This window comes from Priapulus caudatus, unplaced genomic scaffold (genome assembly GCF_000485595.1).
Source record: "Priapulus caudatus unplaced genomic scaffold, Priapulus_caudatus-5.0.1 Scaffold27, whole genome shotgun sequence".
NCBI lineage: Eukaryota > Metazoa > Priapulida > Priapulimorpha > Priapulimorphida > Priapulidae > Priapulus > Priapulus caudatus.
Genome location: NW_014577088.1, coordinates 239,140 through 257,954, shown reverse-complemented (window position 1 = coordinate 257,954; position 18,815 = coordinate 239,140). Strand labels below are relative to the sequence as shown.

The 18,815-nt window shown below is 45.4% G+C and overlaps 1 protein-coding gene across 1 annotated transcript in view; it reads right to left on the bottom strand.

Moving 5' to 3' along the window:
- The window catches only part of LOC106814654, an 86,395-nt gene that overhangs the window by 37,643 nt on the left and 29,937 nt on the right, over window positions 1-18,815 (bottom strand). The window contains exons 4-14 of the mRNA XM_014819003.1: window positions 12,718-12,781; window positions 12,141-12,323; window positions 11,247-11,383; window positions 10,798-10,884; window positions 6,979-7,967; window positions 6,678-6,714; window positions 5,434-5,573; window positions 4,786-4,884; window positions 3,284-4,672; window positions 3,057-3,201; window positions 1,999-2,741 (exon numbers count right to left, since the gene is read on the bottom strand). Of these exons, the coding sequence (XP_014674489.1) occupies window positions 1,999-2,741; window positions 3,057-3,201; window positions 3,284-4,672; window positions 4,786-4,884; window positions 5,434-5,573; window positions 6,678-6,714; window positions 6,979-7,967; window positions 10,798-10,884; window positions 11,247-11,383; window positions 12,141-12,323; window positions 12,718-12,781 (4,013 nt within the window). The remainder of the gene's footprint in view (window positions 1-1,998; window positions 2,742-3,056; window positions 3,202-3,283; window positions 4,673-4,785; window positions 4,885-5,433; window positions 5,574-6,677; window positions 6,715-6,978; window positions 7,968-10,797; window positions 10,885-11,246; window positions 11,384-12,140; window positions 12,324-12,717; window positions 12,782-18,815) is intronic.

Below are 18,815 nucleotides of genomic sequence, written 5' to 3'. Positions count from 1 at the left end.
TCTCTCTCTCTCTCTCTCTCTCTCTCTCTCTCTCTCTCTCGCTGTCTCCATCCCCTCTCAGCGCGTAGACAAACACAGACACGGAGACTGCGACGTGTGGCCCAGATTGCTTTCGTTTAGACAGTCGGTTGGATGACACGCGAGAAAGGTCGAGATCTATATATCTGTTGTTAAAACATGTTTAGCTGCTGTGGTTCGCTTTCCGCACAGCCATCGCTGGGGCGAAGAGATCAGAATGCCGAGGAGCGATCGCCAAACCCGGCGGTATAAAAAAATGCAAAGTTGATACGATAATATTTAAACGGACAGTTTTATACCCGTGCGCTTAACATTTCTACCGCGTAGGTTCAACATTCGTACCCACTCATTCAAAATGTGTACCCGCACATTCAACACGTGCACCAGTACGTTCAACATCAATACCCGTACATTCAACACTTGTACTAACGTTTTTACCAGTATCTTCAACATTTCCACACGTACGTTCAGCATTTCTACCTGCACGAGTACGCTCGACCTACCTCGAGTACCTACACGAGTACTCTGCACGAGTACCTTCAACATTGTACTAGCACCTTCAACATTAATTGTTATCCGTACGTTCAACATAATATTATATACCCGCACGTCCGTCAGTCGTATCCGTGCGTTTAACTTCTATAACAGTACGTTGAAGACAGGTGCTTCGTTGATAAAATTAGTACTACGTGAATGGGGAATCTCTATTCATGTACTCCTGATAAAATGAACGAAGAATTCATTGTTTACGAAAGCGAACATGGACTGTTTTCCTACCCTCTATCCCGGGAACATCATGAGATTGAAAATAATTGAAAATCAATATTATTTCATGATTTTCAACATTTATATGTACTAAGCTATTACTTAACAAAATGTCTTTAAATACCTAATGCAATAAACTCAAAGCAATATAATCTATATCGTTAGCTATTTTAGTACGACATAACTGCTATGGTCCTACGCTTACAGATATCTACAATAACACACAGACACCCAATGAAATGAGGAAATCTAGAATCTAGACAAAGCAAAGAAGTAAATCACCAAAATAAAACAAAACAAGAAGTCTTGCTTTCTGTTAGATTTTATGAAAATGTCTTTAAATAACTAATGCAATAAACTCAAAGAAATATAATCTATATCGTTAGCTATTTTAGTACGACATAACTGCTATGGTCCTACGCTTACAGATATCTACAATAACACATGCAGACACCCAATGAAATGAGGAAATCTAGAATCTAGACAAAGCAAAGAAGTAAATCGCCAAAATAAAACAAAACAAGAAGTCTTGCCTTCTGTTAGATTTTATATTTAACAACACTAGTGGTAATTAAAAACAGAAACTATACATTTCAACCAGATAAATATTCTATCACACTACAAAACCTACAGAACAAGATCAAACCGACTACTTGGACTAGCTATACATACTGAACACACTAGAGTAGAATAAAAAACATTAAAGGCATTTCAAAAAGTATGCTAATTAACGTATAAAAAGAATAGCAATTCACCACAAGCAGCTACAAGTACTACACAGTAACAGAACAATTTGTACAAGACGCAATTTTTCTAATCCGACATTTGTTAGCACTGTCTAACACAAAGTCTACTGAAATACTATCACACACACACACACACTCTCTCTCTCTCTCTCTCTCTCGTCACACACCAGCACACGCACGCACGCACTACGCATGCACACAACGCCGCGTGCGCAGGCACAATTCTAACACACACATCACACACACACACACACACACACAGCACCACACACACACACACACACACGCACACACACACATACACACACCAGAAATGTTAACATCAATCTAAAACCCAACTGCCACCATTGCTATAATACACAACCCTAGTGCAGCATGCAGGAAGAGTGACGCACACACGAGGCATGCATGCATGGTGCTGTCACACGTGCGTCAACACACTCTACTCGGACGTCGCCACACCTCTTACCTTGCCGCCTGCCGCTTGGCGTCGCCGGCTCACGAGAGAGAAGAGGTCGCGCGCGCACCAGCAATCGCTCCCCGGCGTCCGCGGCGACGCGCGGTCGTCGCTAGCCATCGTCGCCGCGACGACGTGTTCCTCCGTCTGCGAGTGCGGGAAGCTCCTGCGCCGACCGACGGCCGACAACCGCTGCTTGCTGCACATGCTGTCGATGCTCGTCGGCTGGCTGCCGGCAAGGTAGTGCTCGACGAGCGTCGAGAACGTCGGCTCGGTCTCGCGCTGCGTCGCGACGGGGTCGGGGAAGCCCGCCGAGTCGAGACTCTTGAGGCGCTGCAGACTGCGCTTCTCCGGCGGGGTGGCGACGCGGTCGGTGTCGGCGGTGATCCGCTGCTGCTCGTAACTTGCGGATAGCCCGGCGGAACGTCGCTGCAGTTCCATGTAAGAGGGCACGGAGATCGTGCGGCCGCGAGCAGGCCTTGGCCTGAGCTCGCTCCAGTTGCCGGAGCCTTCGCTGTGGCCGTCGGCGCGCTGTCGCTTATCTGTCGCGGAATGCTTTCGGGCAATCTCTGCGTATTTGCTACCTTTCTGCTGTTCACCAGCGTACAAAACATCGTCAAAATGAGTCACGTCAATTTCTTCATCACAATCATTGCATTCTGCCAGTATATCCTCTATGCTGCTGTCAAACTCCGATTTTGCACTAAAGCTATCACAATCAGTCTCTACATCTGAATCGGGGAATCTCAGCTGATCTACACACAAAGTGGCGACACTGCTGTACTTACAAACTTCACTGCCTCGTGTAACAGAACTACTATCACCAAAGGAAACAGGACGAGTTTGTGTCAACATAACACCAACGACCTCAGGAGAGAAATCATGCCCCTCTCTGGGTGAGAATGAGTTCTTTCCTGAGGGTGTTAGACTTGGAGAAGTTTGCACAGCGGAAATCAATGAGCGATCACACAAGTTCGAGCTTGTTACAGTATTTTTCCAAATGCTCTGAAATTCTTCAATGCTGGCAGAGCCTGTATGACTACGTTCTGCCGTAGAAGCGTGAATTGTACGTGCACCACCACCACCATCACCACAACGCGGAATGTTAGTGTGGGAGTTCTGGCGGCAGCAGATGTTAGTAAAGCCACCGCTGCTGTTGCTGCTGAACCCAGTTGTGCTCGTCTCCACCCCAGCAGCGTTCTGCTGGACAGCAACCTTTCTCAAAGACAAAACAAAGACGTCAACGCTTAAACTAGAGCTCTAACATTCACCCTGTTGCCCCACGCGCCCTTCTTACCTGCTTGTCGGATTCCAAGAGCTGCGCCAATGCTGCCCTCCTATCGCGGTACCCCTGAGCGTCGTTCCGCCGCCCGGCGTCGCACCCGTGGTCTATCGTCGCTCGCTCACTCTCCTCCACCCAGCCATCGACCTCATCCTCCAGGCTGGTGGTGACGGGATGGGGGGCGCTCGCGCTACGGTGGATGGGCTGAGCGTTCGCGGGCGAGCCGTGTCGAAGGTGGACAAAGCATTCCGACACATACTGCGGGCCGCCTTTCTCCCGCCGCGACGACAACGGAGCGTCTTCCCGCTGCGACGACAACGGAGCATTCTCCCGCCGCGACGACAACAGAGCATCCTCCTGTCGCGGCGACAACAGAGCATCCTCCTGTCGCTGCGACAACAGAGCATCCTCCTGTCGCTGCGACAACAGAGCATCCTCCTGTCGCTGCGACAACAGAGCATCCTCCCGTCGCTGCGACAACGGAGCATCCTGCTGCGTCGGCGAGCGCGGCCGAGCGACGCTTGCCGGTGTGAGTCGCAGCTTCACGGATGCGCCGCTCGCGCCGCGCTCCTCGAAGATCGCCGTGAGCCGCACGCCGGCCGGCGACACCTCGACGTCGACGGGCGCGTCGAGGTGCAGCAGCTCCATTGGGCACGAGCGCGCGGTCTCGATCACCGTGTTGCGGTCGGCGTCCTGCGAGAAGCGCACGATCGACTCGGCGGCCGGCGGCCGGCTGTAGGTGACCACCGCGCGGTCGCGCGCCACCGCCGCCACCTCGACGGTGTGCACCTCGCGTCCCGCCGCCGCCGCCGCCACATCCACCGTGTGCACGTCGTACGCCGCCGCCGCCGCCGCGCTGCCGGCGTCGCCCTCGACGGAGTCGTCGTAGCTGCGGAACGATTCGCGTCGTGCGGCCGGGACCTCTTCCCGCCGCGGCCTCGCGTCGTCGCTTTCCGCCGGCGCGCCGAAGTGAACGTTCTGAAAGACCTCCTGCACTGCCTTCTCGACGTTTCTCTTCAGGTGAGCGAACGGCTCGCCCTCACCCGCCAGCAAGTCGAGCAGCAGATTCTGCACGGATGCGGCCCGGGCTCCGCCCAGTGACGTGCACTCGTCGTGCTGTGACATCGTCATTTTTTCATCGACGCAGTGCGGCCAGAGTTCGTCGAGCGAAAAGTACCTCGAAATGCCGATTGGTGATTCTTCAGACACTTTGGAGGTGGAGACGGACCTTTTATGCTCGAGCAGCTCATCTGGTCCACACGCCTTTTCCACACTGTCGGCTCGCAAAGGATGCGCGTAGCTGGGCCAGTCATGATCAGGTAAATCTGTTGTTTCGGTGGATTTCTCCTCAAAAGATACGGTGGGTTGGTATGCCATTGCGGTATCGTCTACGAACTTAGTAACCTGAGGAGGAAACAACACTATATATTTCCAAATTGTAATTTGAGGAAGAATTAACACTTTAGTATTTAATGACTAAATAGGTTTCTGGCTTCTCGTGAAGGAGTTGCACCCACCTCTGAGAAGTCTTCCTGTCTGCTGTTTGAGCGGGCTTTCAGAGTACAAACACTGCTCGTCTCTCCACTTTCACTGTCTGCATTAGGTGTTGGACAGACCTGCAACGATCATATGTGATGAATATTCATTCAAATAAAGTTTTTGTGTAATTAAAACGAATATTATACAATAATTCTTCAACCAATTTATCCATTGTTAAAAAAGTTCATTAGTTGTTACACTAAATCCATTGACATATTTATACAACCTTTTAACATTTGAAGTATGGTTTACCTATATTATTAATACACAATGTCATACTCTCACCTACACTCGACTTGTTCACTCTCAAAGCGAATAGTAATGTAATTAACTTTAAAATGTTTAAAATTACACATTAAAAGAAGTGTTATATCAGGAGTATTGGATAATACTGATCTCTAACTTATAGATTAGTTAGCTGCCACATATTACAATTCTTAGTAGTAGGTACCAGTTCTTTGTAATAATGAGGAGATCCCGGATCACTCAAACTGGAATTGTTTGGACAGGATAACATAAGCAAACCAACCTACTTGTGAAGTAAATACTTTTCTAGTCTGCTATAGCAAGATGTGCATTCTGTGATCTGCTGCGTGACACCAGAGAGTGATATGGCTCCGACTTACATTTAACAAATTGTCATCGATAACTGGCTCGTTTTCCAGTAAGCCAAGATTGCTATTGTCTGGGTTGTCTACATCACCAAAGCCGCTGCTCTCAATAGAACTAACGCTGCCCTCCCTAACCACTATAATCGGAATGTCATCTGAAACATCAAAAGGACCGTGATTGTCTCGAGGCGGGCAATAAAGAAGAGTACTTTACATTCTTGCTATCTACGCAAATGTGTAATGCGGTCGCACTTAGCCGTCGCAATTCACCAAGGATGAGAGATAGAAGCGCATGCTTCAGCATGGATTTTGAATCTTAATGATCTCTGTATATTATCAACAGTACGTTTGCTTATCATTTTAATTTATATGTGCACTAAATATCAATATATTATAATTTAAGCATGGAATTTGCACTTTAATCATCAGGTAAACACATAGTTGAACAATGATTGCATCCACAAAAGTACTAATACATTATTACATAATTGCGCTAACATCCACACTAATTACTATGCATTTTTAGTGCAATTTGGCAATTACTCTGTAGGGAACGAAATACTAGGCATACCAATATTAGATAAAAATAATCACCAGTAAAATTATCCAATGGAAATCGTACGACTTACCTGTTTTTACCATTACTCACTCAGAAGTACACACACAAATATATAAAAATATATTTATAGTTACACGCATATGTAAGAACATAGATCTATACAAGGCCCACAAGTGACTTGCAGCCTCATTCTCCTTCAAGCGACAACTGACCAGAAAAACCCTTGCACTGCTTCCCAATAATGTCCAATCATTTGCAGGATAAACATTATTGCTAGCTGGCAATATTGCTGTTTAGAATAAGTTGTTATTACTACTGCATGGTAATTACACATACCACCATATTACACAATACACATAATATATGGACTGCAGTACACAAATATTTAAGTAGATATTGCTTAGTAGGCAGGTAGTTGCTTCGTAGCTAAAGGCCAAGAGGATATTTGTCGTCATCTTTCTAATGCTGTGAGAAGATGATATGTCACAAATATGAATCATGCAAGCACCCGACCACATATGACAAAACTGCAACGTCTTACTTTTAAAGTCATGCGGTTAATTTACACTAGTTTTTTTCTGAGCCAATTCGTTGGTGATCGACGTACCATTTCCCACATTTTAACAATTGCTAAGCGATGGGAACGTTTTTTTGTACATTTTTGCTCATTTGAAAACCTGCAAAGTCACTGATTACTCACACTGAGATCGTGCCGGAGTAGCAGCTCTACTGTCAATCTGCAATAGAAACGCATATATATGAACCAAGTAACCGAGACTGCAAAGCATACTAGTGGTGACACCTACTGAGCAAAACAGACTAATTCATCAATTCATTTGGTTTGTACATGAAATAAGGCATCATTCCCCAATACTAACACGATATGGAGCCTATGCGGATACAGAACACATCGACGCGCTCACACATAGGCAGGTGCACACAGCAACAAGCGCACGCTGCACATACACAAATGAAATCACACTGCTCGCTAAATGCGTTACCTCTTCAAGTTCGAAAGAGTCTTGCTGGAGATTCATCTCCCGGAGTGTCATCCTCTTACTGATGGTCGAGACTGACAGTACGCCATTCTCCTCCGAAGAAACCACATCGACGACCGGCTCCACCACGGTCACAACCTCATCTTCAACGCCGACGTCATCTTTAGTAATGACTTCATCACACTCACTCAATGGCGACTCGCTGACAGGCAGGGGAGTAACAGCATCAACAGATATCTCCTCATTATGCTGCTGCGGTTTCTCCTGCACTGGTGACCCCTCCTGCACCGGTGACTCCTCCTGCACCGGTGACCCCTCCTGCACCGGTGACTCCTCCTGCACCGGTGACTCCTCCTGCACCGGTGACCCCTCCTGCACCGGTGACCCCTCCTGCACCGGTGACTCCTCCTGCGCTGACACCTCCATTGGCTCCATCTCTTCCTCCACCACTAACACATAGCTCCCGGTCGTCTCGTCGAGTTTCTCCTGCTTCACGAGACACGGCGCTTCGATGCGCGATCGCCGGCGGCTACCGAACTCGAGTTGCTGCTCGTTGTGCCCGAACTGCCACTGCTTGCTCAGGTGCCCGAGAAGCTTCTTGCGGTCCCTCTGCACGTCCACGCTCGTCTTCCTCTTCCTAACCTTTGCCCCGGCCAACCTGGGGTCGAAGAACACGTCGTCCTCCGCGCCGATCGACAGGCCACGACCTCGGGTCGAATCGCTGCGGTCCCTGTTCGGGGATCCTTCCCTTTTCTTCTTCGTCAGCGCCTCGCGATTGGCCGGGTTCAGAATGCTGGTGAGCCGCTGCAGACGCACGCTCATGCCGGCGTTCTTGTAGACTGCGGCGACGACGACGTCGCCGAAGCCGCCCCCGTTGTGCGCGTGGGCACTCACTACTGACGACGCTCGCTGCGCCCGTCTATTCTTGCCTATGTGCTTGACGAGCCTGTCAATGACACTGTCGCGATGGCTGTGCGTAGACCTCATGCAATCTGCGGTGGGAGAGACAACTCAATACATCGAGAACGGAAATAAATAAAAACAACAACGTTTCGTGCGAAGTCGTGCATCGAAAAAACGTGGAAAGGCAATGCATTCAATTCATCGTGACAACAAATGAATTGTTAGGAAATGTATGTTTAGCAGTCCTGATGACGGAATAAAATGCAAAAATAATATTTTATTAATTGGATCAACTGCTAGTAAATAATCAAAACCAAATATAACCACATTGTAAGTATGCAACACAATATCATTTTTAAATATGCAGCAATCAGAAAAGATTTGGTTTCAATGCTTATCACTAAATTTATTAATTAGAAATGCTGGAAGAGAGAAAAGCATAAACGAAAACGTGCACACATTAAGAAACACCCAAAAGGCCATGCAAAAACATTCACCTAAAAGTATCTATGACACAGTCTCAACTGTAAACTTTTACACAGTAAGAGCATTTTAAAAGATAATAAATAAAAATAAAAATAAAAATATTTATCTGAAAAGACTGCTAAGATTGTGCCATTTGGAAAACATCTAACAGGCGTCACAGACAGATGAACCTGCTACAGATAAAAACTATACAAAGACAGAGTTAATATGCCAAGTCAGATTTAACAAGATAGAATTTAAAAAATTTATTAGTAGCACCATTATTGAAACATACCGTTAGATGCATATCAACATTATGAAAGGCTAGATATAGTAAAATACATGGCTTCACCTTCCCACACAACCGTGAAACTAATTTTATGAACAAGCCTAGCCGTTTTAGAATGATAAACATTAAGTAAATATTTCCGCAACACAATCGTGCTAAACAAATGCACGTTATTATGACAAATATCAGTTGCAATATGGTTCAATAAAATTAACAATAACGGAGATAATAACAACTGCAATAATAACAATAGCCCGTATAGACTGATATAGTCAGCAATAATAGACTGATACCAACTAAGCTAGCTAGCTAAGTGTCTACTACTTAATAGTGTGCACTATATTACAAAATAAGATTTGAGAAAAGAGCAATATTAAAACCGATTTCCCAGTTAAAGTGCATTTTTGTTACTAGATAATCAATTTTCACATATTGTAAAGATTTATCAGAAATATTATTTCCCCATTTTCAATGTATTTGGACAATTTAAATATATTTAACAGTTAAGCATACAATTTTATCATTAACCAGATTTAAATTTGTATTGCCATTAAACTAAAGAGACGCTGCCATTAACATGTTTGTTCAAGTCTCAAGTGATTAGAGCATCTCTGCCTGAAGGTGAGGGAATTATAATTTGAGACAGCTAGTGAATTCGTGCTGCATAAATTTGAGAAATTATTCAGCTCACGAAATGCCTCATTTGAATAGCAAATTTCCAACAAGGTTTATGATACTCTCTGTATATATTTATCACTGCTTGTATAGAATCTCTATTAATTTAAACTTGCATTGATCAAAATCATAACTTTATGTATTGAACGTAATTTAAATGTCAAATTCTTAAAATTCATTTGCACTGTCATGACATGAAATTACTTAAAGATAACAGATTTTGTGTATATAGTATACTAATATTCCAGCATGAATTCTATGTGTCACCGCAACTTAAAATGCTGACTGCCAAATGTAAAAACAGTTAAAAATATCAATGAAAAAAAAGAACAATTTAGTAGCACTTTCCAATTAATTATTAAACCATAAGTCTGTTGTCATAAACTAAACAGTAAACCTTCCTACCGAGTAGAACTGCTTATAACAAACATAAATGCCTTTAATTGCACATGGGAGCGACCTAAGGACCGTGTATAGTGACTATATAAAGCAATCACATGAATCTTGACGACGTGACAGCCCCCTGCCATAAACGCTGTCAACATTTCTACTGTCCCACGATTAGTCCACAGAGCAGCGTTTACGTGAGCACGAGTAGCGTTTACTCAGTCTTTGCTACAGTGCCATCAGACGCTGCAGCCAGAGCATTCACTATACAAGCACAGATCTAATCACTTTCTTTCTGTTGGCCGGCGGAGTGGAACTGCTGGACGAGTAACTGCTGCGACTCTCAGTGGTTTCTTGCTTTCGCAACACTGACAGTCGATTCGCCGCCCTGCTTCTGCTGCGCTCGGGCGACCGCGACAGCACGGAAGGCGAGTGCATAGCATCTGCCATGCCGCCGGCATCGACGGAGGACGTCGGCGGCACTGCCCCGGAAGCACTGCTGTGAATGGCAGCTGATCGCTTAATAGCCTGACTGTAGCTAGGCGGATGTCGCCGGCTGCGGATGCTGCACGGCTGGTTCGTAAAGGCAAGATGCTCGGCGCGCAACGACTCCGCCGCTAGATGGCTCGTGTTTTCGCCGTCGTCGACGGAGTACGCTTTCCGCATCTGTTTTCGGCACGCGGAAGCACCGGCGACCCACACAGTGGGTATGCTCACGGGCGCGCCACTAATCTGCGCGCCATGCATAGAATCGATGTTAGTATAGTTGACGGCCACATTAGTCGAAGGAGACAGACGGTTACTGGAAGCGAGCGCACGCACACCACCACCACCACCACCACGACACTCCCCCTCACCACATGTTAGACGGCTAGCTACGACGTCACCGGTTAGTGGTTTCCCATCACCACAGGTCGGCGAAACGCAAGCTTTCCGAGTACACGTAGAAACGCTAGTGGATTTCGAGACAGTAGTCCTCAGCGGGCCGGCGCTGCGGCTACGTCGCTGCGTTGCCACCGTGCCGTACTCGCTGCGGGGCCTCCCGCGGGAGAGCAACGGCGAGTAGGGAGACGATAAGCCACGCCACGAGGCGCACAACTGACCTGAGAGGCCTCGGTAGCCGGAGAAGCCCGAATCATAGAGACTCATCTTCTCCTCCTGATGACTCATGAAGTCTTCGATGCTCACACCTGCGTCAAAGATTGCAGCGCACGTTACTGCGACCGTTCTTCCGATTACAGATGGCTATTTGGGAGATATGGATTACCTCTGCCTCAGACTGTTACCATTATCATGCTACAGCGTTTGCAGTGTCACCATGAGAGCTTTTTATGCAGCATATTAATGCTTTTAGATTTTAAATGATCTACTGAATTAAAAATCAAATTACATAATTTCCTAAACAGAAACGCATATATGAGTATTTACTAAGATAGCAGCCTTATCAGATATCTATGCCAAACAATAAAATGACCGATTTGAAGAAGTAGTTTGTGATTAACCTTATGAAATTACTAAATTAGTGAGTGCTCTTAACAAAATTTGCCATTACCTCTTATCTGACTTGGTTTGTTCAGAAACCGTTCAGGTATCATAGACAATGTATCAGACGTTCCTGTTCCTCCAAATCCAAGGTTAATGAGAATATCTTCTGGATCGCCATTCCTCATATTTAGAAGATCTTCAACGCTGCAATGCAAAACGGATTCATTATTTATTGCCTATCAATGGAAAATTTCTTTGACGGCTACAGCTCAGGACTTCGTCGTGGCTTTCTTCCACAAGGATCACCATAACAACTCTCAAAAGCAATAACATCACAGAGAATGGCTGTTTTATTCACATCATCCCGTTTCTTGGCGATACTATCACATTGATGGATACATTTGAGTCCTTTCTTGAGTGATTGATTTCTGAAAATCCGTCTCACTACACTAAGTGAAAGCCTCTGTAAGGTTCCATTATTATTCCGCTAGACAGGGATGCAGTGTATCACGATACCACGTACTGCAATATTAATGGACCAATTCGACCACAAACCTAATTTTGAATTTTCACCGGCTCCACAAATCGATGGCTTGAAATATTTATCTATCTGTTTGTTTGTCTGTCTGTCTGCCTGTCTGTACGTCTGTCTGTCTGTCTGTTGTCTGTCTGCCTGTCTGTCCATCTATCTGCCTGCCTGCCCGCCGCCAACCCGTCCAACCGCCCCCGCCCCTCCCGCCGGTCTGTCTGTCTTTATCCATCCGTCCGTCTGTCCTTCCGCCCATCCATCCATTCACCCATCCACGCAAGCAGGCACATGCTCGTGCACACGCGCTCGCATGCTCGGACACATGCATGCACATGCACACGTACACACGAGATGGTCAAAACAACATTTTATATTGCGCCAGTTGCACCACGCGCATACACTAACTGTTTCATGGTGAATTATTCAAGATACCTGGACACACTGGACACTGCTGAGTTTCTAGTGCACGTTGTGGATTCCGAGGCCATGCTGTCTTGCATTTTGTTCATCTGCACTAGTTTCTTCCTTTTCGTTCTCATAATGTCAGCAAATTTCTTGTTCAATGTTTTCTCCTCGTTATCTGGAATCACTGGGTTCTCCTTGTTGCTACTGCAGCTATTGATAGTCAGATATAAATTTCAAAAAACAGAAACATTCAGCCACACGGGAAATTACGCTTCTAGGATGGATGTAGATATTTCTAAACGCACTGCATTATATTGTATGATAATTGGGATACTCTCATTTCTTTCATCTCCAGATCACACAAAATGCTAATTTGATGAATGCAACTTAACGAATGTTCATTTCATCTTAAATATTTAAACACAAATTAAGTGCAACCCTATCCGCATCACATTTATAAAATAAAGTACACTGTATGCGTATACATTTAGAAGTGTATATGGGGAAAAAATAAAGACGAATATTAAATAAATCCGTACATTATATTACAATAAATAAACTAATAAATAATATATATGACGTTAAATTCTCATAATGCACCCACCTGCTGACATGTGGTTTTTCAACCCCAGCAATCGGTTCTGCAGTTTGCCCTGCCATCATTTTAGCTGCAAATCAATACGCTAGGTTATTTTCTGTAGAGTGCCATTACACAGCGTAAAGATAAGTATGAAGATAACCCCCTGTCAGGAAAAATCAGCAAACTTGCGACTAATTTAATCTGAACATTGTATCAGGCTGCGTATATAATAGAGTAACAATGCCTTGCTCGCGAGTAGATAATGGAATTCTGACAATTTCCGCAGCATATATGAATTCTACACACACTTAGTGAGCATCACAACGCAACAACCTCGACATCGCAGTTTTACTTAGGTATATAATTGACTAACACCTCAATAACCGGGCAGTGACCCCCGCACTATTATTATCTTCATTATAAATACATGACTGCACACTGGGGAGTAAACAAGTCTCAGTAATAACTGCCAAGCCAAATCAGTAAGAAATAATCAGGCGACTGAACAATTGACTCCGACTTGAACCGACAGAAAGGTTCGGGTGCGTGTGTGAAGGCAGAGGGTTTACGTGGAGGTGGGATGGGAATATATGTCATAAGAACAACATGCGACCTATAAATGTGAGCAATCTAATAAATTTGTTCATTTTAATTGTCACTACAAAATATCTACGGCAGCAAATATCAAGTCAACAATAATTACAATTATGGCCCTGTCACACCTTGACGATTTAGCCAGCGTATGCCGACGTATCAAAATTTCTCTAACACGCTGGCGTACGTCGAATAAGTTATGGGTAAGTTTTGTATAAGTTAAGAGCACGCTGAAGCACGCTGGTATACGTCGTATTACGGCGAGGTCGTCGAAAGGTATATGCCACCGTATGGCTCATACGTCCCGCATACGCGGGGCATAAGTTGTAGGTAAGTTATGCGATCGTTGACACACGTTGACACACGTTACTTGTAAGTTACTCATAAGTCTAAATACGTCCAGATAATGTCTAGCGTACCCAAAACTTATTTCTAACCTATGAGTAACGTGCTTTGAACCTATGTGTAACTTATATCGAACTTATCTCCAACGCATATTGACGTATGTAGACGTATTTGACGTGTTCCTGACGCCCACAGAACTTACTGAACGTGTTTCTAACTTACAGCTACCGTATAATGGCGTATTGGCAGCGTTTAGGGGAATTGGTAAATAAAAACAGGGTTCACAGGAGGAACCCGTCAGTACTCCTCAAGACTCCATGGTGAGCAGATGTCCATGTCATCCGAGAGATGGAGGATCCGGCTAGGCTGAGACGAGAATACCTACTAGCTGTCCTCCAACATCAGCATGACCTCATCGATTTGACACTGTACCAGTTGCGTGCCAATAGAGCCAGGAGAAGAAGAGGTGAACAGAGGAGAAGGAACTGGGTGAGACCATGGATCGGGAGGCAACGGCAGTTTGGCATGTATGACCAGCTTATGGTGGAACTCCGTAACGAGGCACCATGATCCTCACCAACTTCCTGCGTATGCCCCCAGCGATGTTCGACGAGCTATTCTGCTAGCCTAGAGTGGGTCCAACGGATAACAACAGCTACACCTTCTACAGGAGGATCCGCTTGAGCCTGGCATGAAGCTGCCCTGAGCTTGCGTCACCTTGCCTTCTGCGGAACAAGTATGCCTCGATGAAGTTTTGAGGAGGGTCCTTTCACAACACCAGTCCCTAGTGGTCAGAGAAGCTCTGGCCAAGCCATTCATGACGACGGTGGTATGAGGGCTGGGTTGCCCAAGTAAAGTTCCTGATTAGTTGGCGCCGGCCATAGATGGACAAGTTTTTTTCCAAAGATGCGAACTTTCCCCATACATGTGGGGCACTTTGATGGCCGGGACCCTCCGGTAGTCAGTCCTTCTTTGATTGTTCCCAGAGGATGACGTTTCTCGCGAATGAGAAATCGCACATGAGCTGCTCCTCTTGGACATCAAGGACAAAACTGTGTCTTCTTGGCCCTCTTCCTTCTTGACAATTGGTTGCTGAGAGGAGGTGTGAGGCCAATCGGACCAGCTACCGATGCACTGACCAATGCCGAGAAGGCGTTGGAACCTGCATCATTCTCATCAGCGGGTGAGCGTCTTTGTTGCTAGGCGATAGATGATGCACGGTTTGCCAACGCCCTCTCGGCATCGTCAGGTTCGTGGCATCGCGGATGTGGGTGATGATGGATTGGTTAGCTCTGGCCCTTGCGTTCCCGTCGGCTCCCACGGCTCCGCACTCCCATGGCCACGGTCCAGGGGCGACAACCTTTCTTGGCAGCGTTCTTCGAAAGATTTTACAGTTCGGACATAGAGCACCGGGCCAAGTAAGGACCACAGTGCGTGATGTCCAAGAGGAGAGCTCAATGGTGCGGTGATGTTTCCTGATAGCGCCGAGAATCAGTCCTCTCGGGACCATTCCAAAGACGTTGATGTTGATTACTGACTGACACCGAACTGATGCGTTCGCGCTCCATACTGCCGACGGTGAGTTCTGACCTATGTTGATTATGCGACGTCTTACGGGTAATTGTTGATACTGACTGAGTGTCTGAGTTAGTGCCGTCGTTATGATTGAATCGTTCGAGCGCGCAAAAGTCTTTTATAGGGCTATGACACGTGATCGTCGGCAATACGCTGCACGCCGCGCCTATGCACATTAATTAAGTTAGGACTATCGTTAGGGCATAAGTTTTCGTGAACGCTGGTCAACACAGTAAAGCATTCGTTTGTATAAGTTATCATATAAGTTATCGAAACAGTTCTTATATAAGTTTACTTAATTACGTCTATGTATACGTCCAAACTCGTTATGAATACGCTATGATAAAACGCCCAAATTGAAAAACTAAACATCGATCTAGTAGTTCAGCGTTATGCCGTACCCTGCGTTTTAAGAAATTTTGATACGTCAGCATACGTTGGTAATCGTCAAGAGTTGCTGACTAAGCTTATGTACTGAGGTGTAAAGCTTAGCTAGCATAAACAGTCTACCATCGCGTGCCATGTAGCATAAATTTCTTGAACATGGACCGCTGTTTTGCTGTGTCTTTGTGACATGTCACTCGAAATATGTTAATCTTATATAAACACCGCGCATTTCATTTTCATAATATATCGCTTTTCGCCATTCGTTTTCATTTCATAAAGAAAGCGAATGATATTTACGATAGCCCAATCCGATCCCTAATAGAAATAGCATTAATGGTTTGCCTTGCAAGCGATTCCTGCGGTTGCACTAGAGTTATAAATTTTTATTGTCATTGCGATGACAACTCAATCAGAACACACGTGAAAATTCCTTCAATAGTGATTATTGAGATATGACTTATGTATTCCGGATTTAATAAGCATGTAGGTGTCAAGCTGGTAATCGTAATGAATCCTACCTACCCTGCCTACAATAGTTACCTATATTATAAACCATATCTGTTTAATGTTGCTGTGGCCAGCAGGTGTACAAACTACGCACGCACGCACGCAGCGCACGCACGCACCCACACGCACGCCACGCACGCACGCACGCACGCACGCACGCACACACACACACACGCACGCACGCACGCACGCCACACACACACACACACACACACCACACACACCACACATATATTACAACCAAATTAACCGCATAGCCCCCATGTACTGTTCAAAAGCTATGAGGCACATTCAATTACAGCCATAGAGATCCTAATTACCACACATTACTTTACATATGTAATATTATACAGAGAGTGTGTGTGTGAGTGAGAGAGAGCGAAAGAGTAAAGCCGAAAGAGAGAAGAGAGGATGTGGATTCCTTGGACTGCATGCCGCCATCTGTGCACAAGAAGCAACTCACACACACACACACCACGCACGCACCGCACGCACGCACGCACGCACACAACACACACACACACACACACACACAACTCACGCACGCACGCACGCACGCACGCACGCACACACACACACACACACACACACACACATACATATATACAAACCAAATTAACCGCATAGCCCATGTACTGTCAAAAAGCTATGAGCACATTCAATTACAGCATAGAGAGTCCTAATTACCACACGTTACTTTACAGTATGTATATATATACAGAGAGAGTGTGTGTGAGTGAGAGAGAACGAGCGAGAAAGAGAGAGAAAGCGGAGAGAGAAAGAGAGAGAAGCGGAGAGAGAGAGAGAGAGAGGGATTCCTTGACTGCATGCCGCCATCTGTGCACAAGAAAGCAGCTCATGCGAGTTGTTTTTAATGAATTTATTTACAGTTTTATACCATACCGCCATTTGCCCACAGATACGAGCTAGAACATAATATAATCGGACAAAGAATCGATTTGCCATAGGTTACATTCTGCTACCTGCACTTTTGCCATATACACGGGTTCTGATACAATGACCAATATGCGCCCGGATTGCAAGATACCACAGTTAATCAAGAAATCCAGAAACACGATAAATTTATAACTGGGCAATTTTCCTCGTTAGCGGTACGTGAGTCCTGCCAAATTTAATCAAAGGATTACATGAGTATTGAACCGGAATATTCAAAACGGTTATTACGTCATGTAAAACCTTGATCGATTTTTTTCCGGATTTCAACGAAACTGCGAAACGGCCGTGCGCATTTCATGGCTAGCACTTCTTCAAACAATCACACATCGATTCCATATTTATCGCGCTTCTGGCGTATTACAAACCCCATCAATCAATCATACGACTTATTCACGATAATGAAATGAAAGCATTCCAAACATGCCTTTACATGAAGGAGTTTTGCGAAGTATTTTCTACGAACTACATTCCATAATGCCACAGGAATGCATGCAGTTGCCTTTAATCTAGAGCTGCCCATGGCCAGCTTTGAAACTACTGTCAACAAATACTATACGCGCCTCACAATCCCGCAGAGCCCTAAAGCTTCTACAATTCATCTGTCTATCATACATTGTCTGTCTGTCTGTCTGTCTGTCTGTCTGTCTGTCCGTCCGTCCGTCCGTCCGTCCGTCCGCTCCGTGGCGTCCGTCCGTCCGTGCGTCCGTCCGTCCATCCATCCATCCATCTTCTCTTCTCTTCTCTATAATACACTCGTGGAGGAATATTTTCCACGTCCATCCATACTTCGTGCGGATGAGCACAAGCTGCAGCACAGTCGATGTAACATTGTACGACAACATTACAGCCGTAGACGCTCTGAGGAGCTCCGTAGTCCAGATGATAATGATCACAAATAGACCAAATGTTTGCCCACGTTTGCGTGCGGTGAACGCGATTTCGCCAACTAGGCAAAAATACTACGCCTGACCCAAATCTTCACGAGTTAAATTCTTACGACAACAAGCCCAGGAATTTCTACCAGACATATGCTGTGCTACAAATCTACCCGTAGCAGAATTTAATCCAGAATTGGGAAAACAGGTACATTTGCATGGATCATCTTCACATTGACCAGGCCACCAAGGACGGTATAGCGTCAACGGCCATCCTTGGCCCATTTCACAGATGCAATGTAATGCAAACACAATTGCAAAGCAATATGTACATCGAATGTGTGGATATGTGAATCGATAGAATCACAAGACATTTCGCACACGAAGGTACAACAATACTCTAGTTAAATAACGAATAGTTATAGTAAAATCAACATCTTGCAAATAGGTTATTACATTATAGGTTGGAACATGCGAGAACAAAATATAATAAAAATAACACCGAAGGGGGAGGGGCAGGGCGAATATGTGAAAGGGAGAGTACGTGCAAGAGACAGCGTGTGTGCGCGTACGTTCTTGGGCAGACAGGCAGACATGCGGAAAGAGAGACAGACAGACAGACAGACAGACAGACAGACAGACAGACAGACAGACAGACAGACCGACAGACGTACAGACAGACAGACAGATAGACAGACAGGCAGGCAGACAGACAGACAGACAGACAGACAGACAGACAGACAGACAGACAGACAGACAGACAGATAGACAGATAGACAGATAGACAGATAGACAGATAGACAGATAGACAGATAGACAGATAGACAGATAGATAGACAGACAGATAGACAGATAGACAGATAGACAGATAGACAGATAGAT